General features: G+C 41.2%; 1 protein-coding gene across 2 annotated transcripts in view; it reads right to left on the bottom strand.

Moving 5' to 3' along the window:
* The window catches only part of AP2B1 (adaptor related protein complex 2 subunit beta 1), a 129939-nt gene that overhangs the window by 94610 nt on the left and 22023 nt on the right, over positions 1–13306 (bottom strand). For both annotated transcript variants that reach the window (XM_004706968.3, XM_004706970.2), the window contains exons 6-9: positions 3965–4155; positions 1832–2053; positions 1182–1302; positions 960–1055 (exon numbers count right to left, since the gene is read on the bottom strand). In XM_004706968.3, coding sequence (XP_004707025.1) covers positions 960–1055; positions 1182–1302; positions 1832–2053; positions 3965–4155 — 630 coding nt within the window. The remainder of the gene's footprint in view (positions 1–959; positions 1056–1181; positions 1303–1831; positions 2054–3964; positions 4156–13306) is intronic.

The following is a 13306-nucleotide window of genomic DNA, read 5'->3' as shown; positions in this document are numbered from 1 at the left end:
ATTGTGCCAAACACATTTGTACATATGTTGCCATCATCATTTTCAAAACATTTTCTTTCTACTTGAGCCCTGTTATCAACTCATTTCGTCCCCTCCTCATGATCACATGATAATTTGTACGTTTGGTTTTTTTCATGTTTTACACCATCCGCTGTCTCCCTTCACCCACATTTCTATTGTCCGTCCCCCGGGGATATATATGCATCATTGTGATCAGTTTCCCCTTTCTCCCATACTTTCCCCTTACCCTCCTGGTATCGCTACTCCCATTATTGGTCCTGAGGGGTTTATCTGTGTCTTGGATTCCGTTTTGAACTCTTATCTGTACCAGTGTACATGCTCTGATCTAGCCGTATTTGTAAGCGAGAATTGGGGACATGATGGGGGAGGACGAGGGACATTAAAGAACTAGAAGAAAGTTGAGCATTTTGTCAGTGCTAAACTGCAAGGGACAGCTGTTTTGTTTTTTTTAATCATTTTATTGGGGCTTGTACAACTCTTACCACAATCCATACATACATCCATGTGTCAAGCACTTCTGTACATTGCTGCCATCATCATTCTCAAAACATTTTATTTCCACCTGAGCCCCTGGTATTAGCTCATTTTCCCCCTCCCTCCCCACCTCACCTCCCTCATGAACCCTTGATAATTTATAAATTATTATTATTTTGTCATATCTTACACTGTCCGACGGCTCCCTTCACCCACTTTTCTGCTGTCCATCCCCCAGGGAGAGGGGGTTATATGTATATCCTTGTGATTGGCTCCCCATTTCTACCCCACCTTCCCAGTATGGCCACTCTCACCACTGGTCCTGAGGGGTTCATCAGGATAGCTGTTTTTAAAGTTTTCCCACTTTATGTGTTTTATTATTTTGAGTCACTGAAAAGTATCTTGAAGAGAAACGAATGAAGAGGGTGCTGTGATGTCCAGTCACAGCTCCATCAGACACTTGCCTCCACCTTGATGGCGCACCGTCCAATGGCTCGCACGGCTTTCCGGACAAAGTCCACATCCACCTCGGTGGCATACTCCTTCAGTTCTGCCAGTACCTGGTAAGATCCCAGAAGCGGACAATCAATAAAAATTTTCAAATAGCAATCTCGCAGCCTAGCTTCTTCTGAAGAGCAGGCCTTAGTATCTACGCCATTATAAACTTGAGTTGGCTGACGTCTGACCTGAGCAATGTTGGCTTGGGATGCCAACCGTATCATGATGTCCAACTTCTCTAATTTCACATAGATGGGGTCATTGTACTTCACAAAGAAGACTTTGATTTCCTGCTTCAAGATTTCAGGCCTATGGCACACAGAAACACAAGGTAAGGAAGGGGAAAGCGTACAGCGGTAGATTATTCTGAGTCTGTATTAATACCTCCTCTGTCCCTTTTTGCCATCTCCTCTTCCCCCCAAAACTGTCACACATTTCCTCTACATCCCTCTATTCTTGTTCCATTTGACTATTTTCATCTTTTTTACAGATCTGGGTAAATGCTGCCAAGGATTGCTTCAACAACACACTCAAAAATACAGACTGAACGTTATTATTAAACAGGTTCTATATAGCACACCATGGTGGTGCGGTGACTAAGGTCTCAACTCAGCTGCTAGTAGACCAGAAAGAGACCCTTCAAAAAGCCAACAGAGCTCACTGTACAGCAGCTCCGGGTATTGACCGATTACAGGAGCGCTCCCAGATCCACGTTGCCCTGCACATATCATTTTCATTTCCATGCAGTCAAAAGAGCCTAACGGCAGCCTATTAGGATTGATATTAAACTAAATTCAACACCATAAATACTTCAATCACCAATTCAGTATTTCCAAACCTTTTCTGGACAATTAAGTTGATGTTCCTCAAGGCAACGTACTGCACCTCTGGCTCCCCAGACAGCAAAGTGACAAGTGGAGGGGCTAACTTCTTCAGCAGCATATTGTAGTAGTCAGAGTCCTTGGGTAACAACTCTAGAAATTTCATAAGGACTTTTACTGCTGAGAGCACCACTGCTGAGTTGGCATGGGAGAGCCGAGGAGTTACCCGCTCACAGATGCTGAGGGCAGAAAAGAAATATTAGTATCTTGAGTTGCAAAGTCTTTACCCTATCCATTCTATCAGTCCCATGCCTCAAATACCAAGAAATTCGAATATCAACACTGCAGACGCCTCATTCCCAGCCAACTACAGGGGGAGCAGGGATCCCAGGACACCAGTAATAATGGACAGAAACTAGCAATATCCAGACCTTGAAGCTCACACCATTTACCCTCCTGTTTTATCGTTCACTGTCTCCCCACAAATGTAAGGGGAATCCCTGACTCTCAGCCCATATCTCTTCAACCTATCTAAAGTCAAATTAAGCAAAGTCTGCTCTATAGTGAGAAAATCAACTAACTTGTGGCTGAGGGTTTAACTCTGAGATGGAGGAGGTGGGTTAGTAGACAAAACTACCCTTAGGGTTATTACCGAAACTTCGAAAGTCTTGTTCTGTTGTTGCTTTTTTAAAATACCAACCGTTAAACATCAACCTTCTGTCTTTCTCCCACCCCATGTCTCCTGCATATGAATGTCTCAAGAAATCTTGTGTATTTATTTATCTGCTGAGGATTTTTCAGAAATTCACTGAACTCTAATAGCTCTTGAACAACTAGTTGACTTTTTTCAATGAAGGATACAAGTAGGCCATACTTCTCTCTACTCTTCCTATCGACAGAGCTGACTGCTCTCATCCTTACACAAATACTACCTTTGCATGAGACCTTCCCAAGTCACATTTTAAAAACTATAACCTCTCATACTCACATGCTCAGCATTCCTTAGATATTTTTCCTACCTCATCTTCTTCCTTAGTACTTATCACCATCTAACATGTTATAGGCCATATAATATTTTGGGTACTGTCCCCCACCCCCACTTCTATCCCTCGGAATAAGTGCTCCACACTCACTGCTATCTCCTTGGGGCCTAGAATAGTACCTGGCACATACTATGGACTCAGGAAGTAACTGCTGAATCAATGAGTGAGTGAGTTATGCTAATAATCAGCAGAAAATAAAATTCTAGGTAAAGTTCTTTCCAGAAAGCATCTGTTCTTCAATGATGGAAAGAAACTATCAGGGTGAGCTTAGTCCGGAGGGAACGATTTCCCAGGCACGGAAAGAGCACTTACACTAAAGTAGCTTGGAAATCAGCTTCAGCCAGGCAAGGAAGGTTCTTCTCTACCATACTTAAAATATGCCAACTTTAATGATGATCCAACAATTCTTCAGCAGTTCCTTGCTTAGTACAGTGCCTAGCTATACAACATGTGCAGTAAAAAACTGGTGATAGTTTCAACTCTATAAACTGTGTGCATGTGCATGTGAATTTTAGTAGTCAGTTATGATAGCCGCAGAAACTTGGTAATAGTAAGGTGATAGAGGACTGAGCTGCTAACATCAGAACCATCCTGGCGTGCCTTTCAAACTCGGTTCCAAATTCAAACAGATGTGACTGCTATACCTAATGGACGGCATTATGCATTCTTTTAGTTCTCATTCCTAGGAGCCAATGGGCTTCCTCTGATATTGAATTACAGGTGTCACTAAGCTCAGTAACTAGTAATCCAGCTGCATCCTACTCATCCAATAAAATAAAGTTTGTCTTTCAGAGAAAGACATTAGTTTGTCAAATGGCCCCAAACTGCGGGAGATGTGAGACAGAGAAGGTGATGATTTTAGAAGCGGTAACTGTACTGTTCAAGCACAAAATAAAAAATGTGCAACTCTTGGGAGTCAGTTTGCCATGGTCTATGCCACCATCTAAAATGTCCCTAAAGCCAGTGAGAAAACGTCTTGGAGAGAATAATACATACCCACAAGCCATTGATCTTCCTCAGTGTAACGAACCCTTAGTCTAACAGCAGATACTAGAACTTACTGTCTGAAGCAAGACCCCTTGACGTTATCCAAGAAAACAGACTGACCTCTGAGCCTCCCGGTCATCTTTAGGGTTGTAATTTGATAGGCAGTCAAGGATGAAGATTTGGCCCCATTCAGTGCATTCATTCAGGGCTGTCAGCAGCTTATTAATGTTCTGTGGGTTCAGATCAAGTAGATTGCTATTTGGGTGAGATTCACTGATTTCAGATAGTGCCGCTACAGCATTAGCCACCACCTGGGAAAGAAGAGATATGACCTGGATTCATCAAGAATTGTATTAATTTAAATACTTCATCTGTTTTTCTCAGGAACACTTCAAACATCTCAACTCATAACCATCCGTTAACATTTCACCGATCATATAAACACAACAGATAAAATGCTTTCAAAGCATGCATTAAACTGTCAGTGATGACATTACAAAGCCTTCTGGTGGCCAGACAAACTGTCATTAAAACAATTCATATATTACCAGAGTTTCATATATGACTTACTATTAAAGCATACATTAGCCATTGTAATCGTACTCAAGATTACCATTAAAAATCAGTGAACTCTAAATATGAAATAAATGTATATTAGACAACAGAGAGAAAAATTTAGACCAAATAATTGTATGGGTGTCTGCATGTGGGTCAGGTGGGGGATATTACATCATTCACCATAACTTAGATTATACAAAATGTGGATTTGAGATCCTGGTTCACCAGGCATGTGATGTTGGAAAAGTACATCATCTCTGGAAAATTTAGTATTCTCACATGAAAACTGGGGATAAGTTCATCCATCCACTTCACCAGGTAGCTTGGGTTTGCCAATAATATCATATAATGACATATGTAATAGTAGTTTCTACAAAGCCTTATATAAACTTAAGGTGGTAATATGACTAGAACATCAGGTTGCCAATGTTCTTACATAAGCACCTCTGAAAGATACATTGTACAGTCAATGATATGTCACTAATAGGCAGTATTTTTATTTCCTGGACATACATAATAATCCATCTCACCACTGGTAGTATCTGAGGGCCAATGGACGATGATATCGCAAATGCATCCTTCTTTCATTTACTATGATAAATGAAAAACTGCAACTGAAAATAAAATATATCCTGACTTCACAGAGAGGACATTTGTATTAGTGACAAGAAGAAAATTCAGTTCAGTATTAAAAACCAGATTATTTATAATATAGTAAATCTATATAATAATCATGACTGTGAAAAGTAATTATTAAAGAAGGGCTGCAGAAGCCAAAAGAAATATACCAGTCTATACTTGGATCCTATTCTAAGTGGGGATAAAACCACAGTTTGCACTGATTCCTAGTTGTTACTAAAGAGTAGCAAGGTGAGGCTGACTAGAAACACTCTTTAAGCATAAAATATGATGAGAGGTAGCAACTTCAGCAATTATAAATATTGAAAAGATAGTAAAAAATGTCAGTCAATTTAATTCCTTCCTAAGTCCCTTGCTAAAAGCTTGAGAAAGCCAAGAGTTGTATGATTATTCTTTTATAAGCCAAAGCAGCAGCGTAATTGGCAGAATTTTGCTATTATTTCAGTATCAACTTGGTAGTCTACAAAGTATTCTCGCATGAGTTTACCTAAATGATCAGTGACTAGAGAAACATGTATCCATTATTACATACAGAATAATGATGCTACAGATAATCATCTCAGCTATAAACGTGGTCATTAGAACAGAGATGTCAATAGGAAAAATCAAAGAAGATTTGGTATAATTATGGGTATATTAAGACATATCAAGAATCATCACCTAATTTACTTACTGGATAGTAGGATATATGAAGTTCTTCTGTGACTTAAGTTTTGTTTGCTAATTCCACCATCAAGCACTGATGAAATTATAATCTCTTCCATTGTCTCACTGCTTATATGCAGAAATACTTTATTTTCTGTGCGCACTACACTAGCCAGACCTGACTACAATCTGTAAAGGATTAAAATGCCAAATTTTAAGACCAACTACCCGTTTTGATCTAGGCACTGCCAACACATGACCAGTCTTGTAAAAAATAGATGTACCATAATTTGCTAGTCAAATCCTTTTCATGTTAAAAAGAAAAAGTTACCAAGTCTGTTAATAAGAAATGGGGTAAGAATTGGAAAAATTATGAAGAGCAGTGGGGAGAAAAGGAAGAGAAAAAAGATGCTAAACTGAATGAGCAATTAAAATTCCTCTGTTGCTATCATAGGCAATTGGAAATTAAACCAAGTGTGTGATGCAGTTAATGAAGTATCTGTTCTGGTGTTTAAAATGGCAATTTCTACTTATTATCACATTAAAACAAGAAATAAAATAGAGAAAACAAAGTCTAGTTAAAAGCTTAGTGTAGCCTGAGCTGAGAAAAACGATCACTGAGACACTGGTTGACCAGAGGAGATGATTCCGCCCTCCAATAGCAATCTCTCTTTCTCTAGAACGCTGATGCTTCTTCCACATGCTCTCCACTTTCATCTCTGAATCTTCACATTCAGATCCTCCTGTCTTCATACTGAGACAGGCCCATAAGGGAGTTTTCCTGGTCAGTAAACCACGCTCCCCTCACTCTAATTGGAGACTTCAAATAAGCCAATCACACTGCAGACAAAGCATGACTTCACACAGGATCTGGCAGCTAAAGGAAGGGACAAAGACTTACTTGCAATGCTTATACTTTATATCTTTGGAATTCTATACTATGCACATATATAGTGCATAAATAAATGAATAAACTTTTTTTTTTAACATTTTATTAGGGGCTCATACAACTGTTATCCCAATCCATATACACATCAATTGTGTAAAGTGCATTTGTACATCGTTTCTCAAAACATTTTCTCTCCATTTAAAGCCCCATGAATAAACTTTCTAAACAGACTGAAATGTAAGATGTAGTCTGTGGGAAACAGAACTGGGACAAAGTGTGTATGTGCACAAACTCAACATTCATACATTAAAGAGTCTGGGAGGCCAGGGCTCCCACGGAGGGAACCTTCACGTCCCTGGGTTTGGACAAGTGTCCCACTCACATTCTCCTAAGTAAAAAAAAGTTATTCCCCCCACAATAATGCCAAATTTAAAGTGCTGTTTGCAAACACATTGTCCCTTGACGGTCAACTGCTTGAAGGCTATCTGCCTGAAGGTGGTCTGCCATCAAAAACAAGCAGACCTTATTGTCTGTCCCTATTGACACTCCCTTCTGATAAGGATCTAGATTGTTCCCCTGGAGAAGAGTCCAAAGACACCTAAGAAAAACCCAACTCAGAAGACCAAGGTTAGGTTGCCATCTGAACTCTAGCGCCTGCTTTATCTTGTTACGTATGCACCTTCCTGTCACAAGTGTGCCCCTAGTACAACCCCTTCCTATAGCGTGTATACCTAGCTTGTCCCCTCCATGTAATGTGTATGCTTTTAATACACTCCCTTCCTGTTACGTCTGAGCTGGCTTGCCCGAGATAATCTAAGTCTGTGAGAGAACAAAGTACTCTGGACATCATGAAAGAGGTGAGCCTTTGCATGCTCTCTCATGTCTGATGTCTCTTCCATTTACCCCTCAATTACACAACCGCCCCTGGGACCCATTTGGTTGTGGGAAGGCTGGTCCCCCACGGTAGTCTCCTGGAGCGCCTCCTCCAAACAGTAGCTCAACATCACGAGTGAAACCCAACTCTTACCGTAACTGCTTCGATTACCTGGGCATTAAAACAAAGGTATGCCTCTCTCACTTGAACCATCACTTTGAATTTGACTTATTAAGCTTACAACAGGCAATGGTTTACACTAGAAAACTGGTATTTCCATTAGGAAGTAATGCCACAAAGGAAACAACAGCTTCTTGGCCATAATCTCAGAAATGTTAAGAGTTCTCAAGAAAGAAAGTTGTGCTTTTAAAATGGATTTATAAGTAGGGTTTCTTGAAAGAGTGAGCCTTCTCAGTACATTCATTTATAAAAAGTTACTATCAAACACCCCCCCCCATGCTACAAAGGACCATCTCTGTGGCGCATATCTACACGCTTGCTCTCTTGTGATGTCGACACGCTGTTTGAGGAAGGCGCTCTAGGAGACTACATCTTAAATTTCAATCCACTTAGTTTATTTTTATTGATGGACAACATTTGTGCGTAGTATAGAATTCCACAGACATAAAGTGTAAACAATGCAGAAGTCTTTGTTCCTTCCCTTAGCCACCCAGATCTTCAAATATCTCTATCTATATATTTACATATGTAGATATAAGAGACATCTATTCATCTTACCTCCCAATAATAGTAGCTCTACTCTTAGGGAAACTGCAAGTACACATCCCCCTGGCAGACCTTACAGAACATGCACTGACTTTATGGACGCTTGTCCAACACAAACATGCATCTATACTCAAACATATGCAGACACTGGTAGTATGCAGTACTTATAGAATACTGTCCTAATTACAGATTCTCACCAAGATGATAGCTCCTTATGGACTCCTAAGAAGGCCTCATCCCCCCAGAAGAATTCACTTCAGAGAACAGCACTGAAGCTACAGCTCAGGGAGAGGGACATGTCTGATCAGAGCACACAGGAGCAAAATAAGCGGGAGGGAAAACGAGTGGAGCACATCCTGACCCACCAAGCCCTGAGGCTCAGAGCAGCCAATGCAGAGAGGACTATAGGGCTGACCCCACTATGAGACACAACGTCCTTCACTGACCGACCCATAGTGTTACGAGGGACAACACTGGAGACACAATGCGGGAATTGTGCTTGATCTGACCCCACCACACCAAGGTGAAACACTAAGGGTGTGCAACAGAACAGCAAAGGGAGCAGAACAAGGAAATCCCAAGGGAATATAAGGGCCAGGGGGTGGCAGCCCATCAGACTGAACTGGAAATACTCCTAAAGGTCAACAAACAGACCCTGAACTATTTATAGGCTTTTCTTTGTCCTTGTTTTTTTGTTGCTTTGTTTTGTTTTCTTTTGCTGCTTTGTTTTGCTCTGTCTTATTTTTGTGCATATTATTGTCTCTGCGGTCTATCTAGATAAGATGGGCAGGATAAACAATCTGGAGGAGAAAACAACAGGACCAATGGTTGGGGGGGGCGCATAGCAGAGGGGGGAGCGGGGGGATGGAAGTGGGTGTTAACAAACCCAAGGGAACAACAAGTGATCCAAAATCGATGGCGAGGAGGGTGTAGGAGGCCTGGTCCAGCTTGAACAAGGGCAATGTAACTGAGAGGAATTACTAAAACCCAAATGAAGGCTGAGCATGATAGTGGGACAAGAGGAAAGTAAAAGGAAATAAAGGAAAGAACTACAAGGCAAAGAACATTTATAGAGGTCTAAATATAGGTATGTACATATGCAAATATCTTTATATATGACGATGGGGAAATAGATCTATGTGCATATATTCATGTTTATCATTAAAGTAGCAGATGGACATTGGGCCTCTACTCAAATACTCCCTCAATGCAAAAACACTTTGTTCTGTTAACCTGGCATTCCATGACGCTCACCTTCCTGACATGATCACTGAAGATAAAGCGGGTGCAAAAGCAAATATGAAGAAAGCTGATGGTGCCCAGCTATCAAAAGATAGAGCGTCAGGGGGGTCTTAAAGGATTGAAGATAAACAAGTGATCATCTAGCTGAAAAGCAACAAGGCCCAGATGGAAGAAGCACACCAGCCTGTGTGATTGTAACTTGTCAATGGGATCAGGTATCAGGCATCAAAGATAAAGAACAAAATAAATCTTATCACTGTGAATGAAGGGGAGTGCAGAGTGGAGACCCAAAGCCCATCTATAGGCAAATGGATATCTCCTTACAGAAGCGGCACAAGGAAGCCAGTATAGCAGCAATGAAACATACAACTTTCCTCTAGTTCTTTAATGCTTCCTCCCCCACCACCACTATCCTGACCCCAATTCTACCTTACAAATCTGGCTAGACCAGAGCATGTACACTGGTACAGATAAGAGCTCGAAACACAGGGAATCCAGGACAGATTAAATCCCTCAGGACCAAAATTGAGAGTAGGGATACCAGGAAGGGAAAGGGAAGGTGGAAGGAGATAGAGGGAACCGATCAAAATGATCAACATATAACCCCCTCCCAGGAGGACTGACAACAGAGAAATGGGTGAAGGGAGACATCGGTCAGTGTAAGACATGAAATAATAATAATAATACTTTATAAATTATCAAGGGTTCATGAGGGAGGGAGGGTGGGGGAAAGAAGAAAAAATGGAAGCTGATACCAAGGGCTCAAGTAGAAAGAAAATGCTTTGAAAATGATGATAGCAACAAATGTACAAATGTGCTTGACACAATGGGATGTATGTATGGTGATAAGAGTTGTACAAGGCCCCAATAAAATGATTACCAAAAAAAAGGCTGTGTGTCCTAAGAGGTTAAAGCAGTGGTTCTCAACCTTCCTAATGCTGAGACCCTTTCATACAGTTCCTCATGTTGTGGTGACCCCCAACCATAAAATTATTTTCATTGCTACTTCATAACTGCAATTTGCTAGTGTTTTGAATTGGGCAACCCCTGCGAAAGGGTTGCTTGACCCCCAAAGGGGTCTCGACGCACAGGTTGTTAACTGGAAGGTCATGTGTTTGAACTCACCAGGTACTCTGGTGAGAGGAAAAAGAGACTGCCAGTTCCCGTACAGAGGTCCAGCCTTGGAAATTCTGTGGGGTACTTCTACTCTGTCCTACAGGGTTGCTCTGAATCAGAATCACCTAGGTCTGGGTTTGGGTGTTAGTTACATCTCCTTTTTCAAAAGCTGAGATGAGAGTCACACAACCTAACGTTAATCATTTTATAGTAAATTCAGAGGTGCTTAGTATATTTACAGTGTTGTATAACAACCACCTCTATGTACTTCCAAAGCATTTTTATCATCCCAATAGGAAGCCCTGTATCCATTAAGCAAATGCCCCTCAGTCTTTCCTACCCCCAGCCTCTGGCAACCACTAATCTACATGTTATTTTATGGGTTTACATAGTCTGCGTATTTCAGATAAATGGATCATACAATAGGCAACATTTTGTGTCTCACATTTCATGTTCAGCCACATTTTAACTTGTATCAATACTTCATTTCCTCTTATGGAATATTATGGTTATTACATTTTATGTATATATCACAATTTATCTATTCATTCGTCCATTCAACCAGTGATGGGCATTTGCCATCTTCCGCCTATTGCAAATAGTGCTACTATGAACTTATGTCTGTGTACACATGTGAGTATCTACTCATAGGTTCTTTGGGGCATAAACCGAGGATTAGAATTGCTGGGTTATATGGTATTTCTATACTTAACATTTTAGGAAAATGTCAAAATCGTTTCCTATAGTGGCTGAACAAGATTAAGCATTTATTATACAGCTTTTTATTTGAAAGATTTTATTTTCACAAAATACATTTTCACATTAGAAAGGCTCAAAGTAAGAAAATAACAGTTTGCTACTTCACAGTTTTATATTTGTAGGCAGATTAAGGACATTTATAGGATAAATCTCAGGTTAGAGTCTGTAATGTTCTGATACATCAACTAGAGGATCTCGTCTTTAAATAGAACTTTTCTATATTCAAACATTCCCTAAGCTCTTCTTCTTAGGATTTAGGAATTAGTAATATTAGATATCAGCGGTTTCTCTGAAGTTTTCCTGGGGCATGTAACCATCGGTAACCAGTATCAACAGAACAAAGGGGAAATGTTTCAAATAGTTAAGCAGTCTAATTTTCTGCAAAATCTTTATGAGTTACAGCCGTCACCATTGTCCATCATTCCTCGAAAAAATATAGAAGAGGCTTGGTGACAGTGTACTGATGGTAACCAACTGAATTAGCACAAAGAATAATTTAGTGTTTCATTATGCTGTGAGTCTACAGACACATTAGGAGACAATCCCATTATCTCACCAGAACATGGAATGCAGTCTATTCCTCTCAATCCTTTTCTTCACAGTAAATCTGAAAATAACTATGTGACTGGAAGAGAGTTGTCTCCCCAGCAGACGTGTCTGTTAGGTCTTCCTTACTGACAGTTGACCGGCTTGATAGAGCCGAGGCAGAGAGGTGCACAGTCAGTCGTGCTTTAAGGTACCAGGTAAACAAAGGGAGAGCTTCCGCCGCATGACAGCAGCCTACAGCGGGAGCTGAAGTACTAAAGACCAGCAAAGATGACAGCTGCCAGTGCCCAGTGGCCTGCTTTGGTAACTTTCTGTGATGCATCCCCAGGGAGATAGAAACAGCTTGCCCAGTGTTCCAGTGACTATAGGGAGTGAGGGCTAGCTCAAATACGCAGTTGGGAGCAGAGCCTGACAACTCTCTCGCCAGCCCAGTGGAATCAGAATGATGGCTGGGGGACAGGTGACTGTGCTGCACGCCTAGAGTAGACCAAAACAAAAACCCAAACGCACTGCCGTCGAGTCAATTCTGACTCACAGGGACCCTAGGAGACAGGGTAGAAAGTCTCATCTTTCTCACAAGGAGCAGCTGGTGGTTTCAAACTGCTGACCCTGCATGACCACTACACCAGACCTGCCCTGGAGAAATGTCCAGACCTGAGCAGGCCTGACCACTGGGGTTTAAAAGAACCAAACTTGAACTCTTAGGGCTCAGTCTGCTGATCACTGCCCTCAGTCATTTATGGCTGAACAATTTGCTCCACCTTTGTCAACATGTTATTTTCTGATTCTTTAAAATACTCGTTTTAATTATGACCATCTGAAACTAAAACAAAGCCCATGGTCATAAAGTTGATTCCAATGCATGGTCATCCCAGTATTAACTCAGATCCATATAATTCTCTTGACTTATCTTCACTGAAGCAGATCATCAGGCCCTTCTTCCAAATGCTGCTGGGCAGGGGTTAAACCACCAACACTTAGGTCAGTAGTCAAGCACATGTTCACCATCTCTGGTGGCATAGTGGTCATGCATTGGGCTGCTAGTTGAAAGGCCAGGAGTTTGAAACTACCAGCCACTCCTTAGGAGAAAGATAGGGCTTTCTAGTCCTGTAAAGAGTTACCATCTCTCCTGCCTTTCACTTTGGGCTAGACACCAGAGCATGTACACTGGTACAGATAAGAGCTCAGGACACATGGAACTCAGGTCAGATAAACCCCTCAAGAACAGAAATGGGAGTAGCGACACCAGGAGGGTAGGGGGCGGGTGAGGAGAGGAAGGGAGAACTCATTGCAATGATCAACACCCCACACCCCCAGGGGGACAAACAACAGGAACCGTGGGGAGGGAGACAGCAGTCAGTGTTAAGATATGAAAATAAAGACATGTACATATACAAATATATTATATGAGGATGGGGAAATAGATCTATGAGCCTACATTTATAGGTTTAGTATTAAGGTAGCAGAA

Source organism: Echinops telfairi, unplaced genomic scaffold, assembly GCF_000313985.2.
Source record: "Echinops telfairi isolate 266 unplaced genomic scaffold, ASM31398v2 ScPeMD7_7458;HRSCAF=8496, whole genome shotgun sequence".
Taxonomy (NCBI): Eukaryota; Metazoa; Chordata; class Mammalia; order Afrosoricida; family Tenrecidae; genus Echinops; species Echinops telfairi.
Note: the sequence above shows the minus strand (reverse complement) of the source record. Positions and strands in the feature narration are given on the sequence as shown.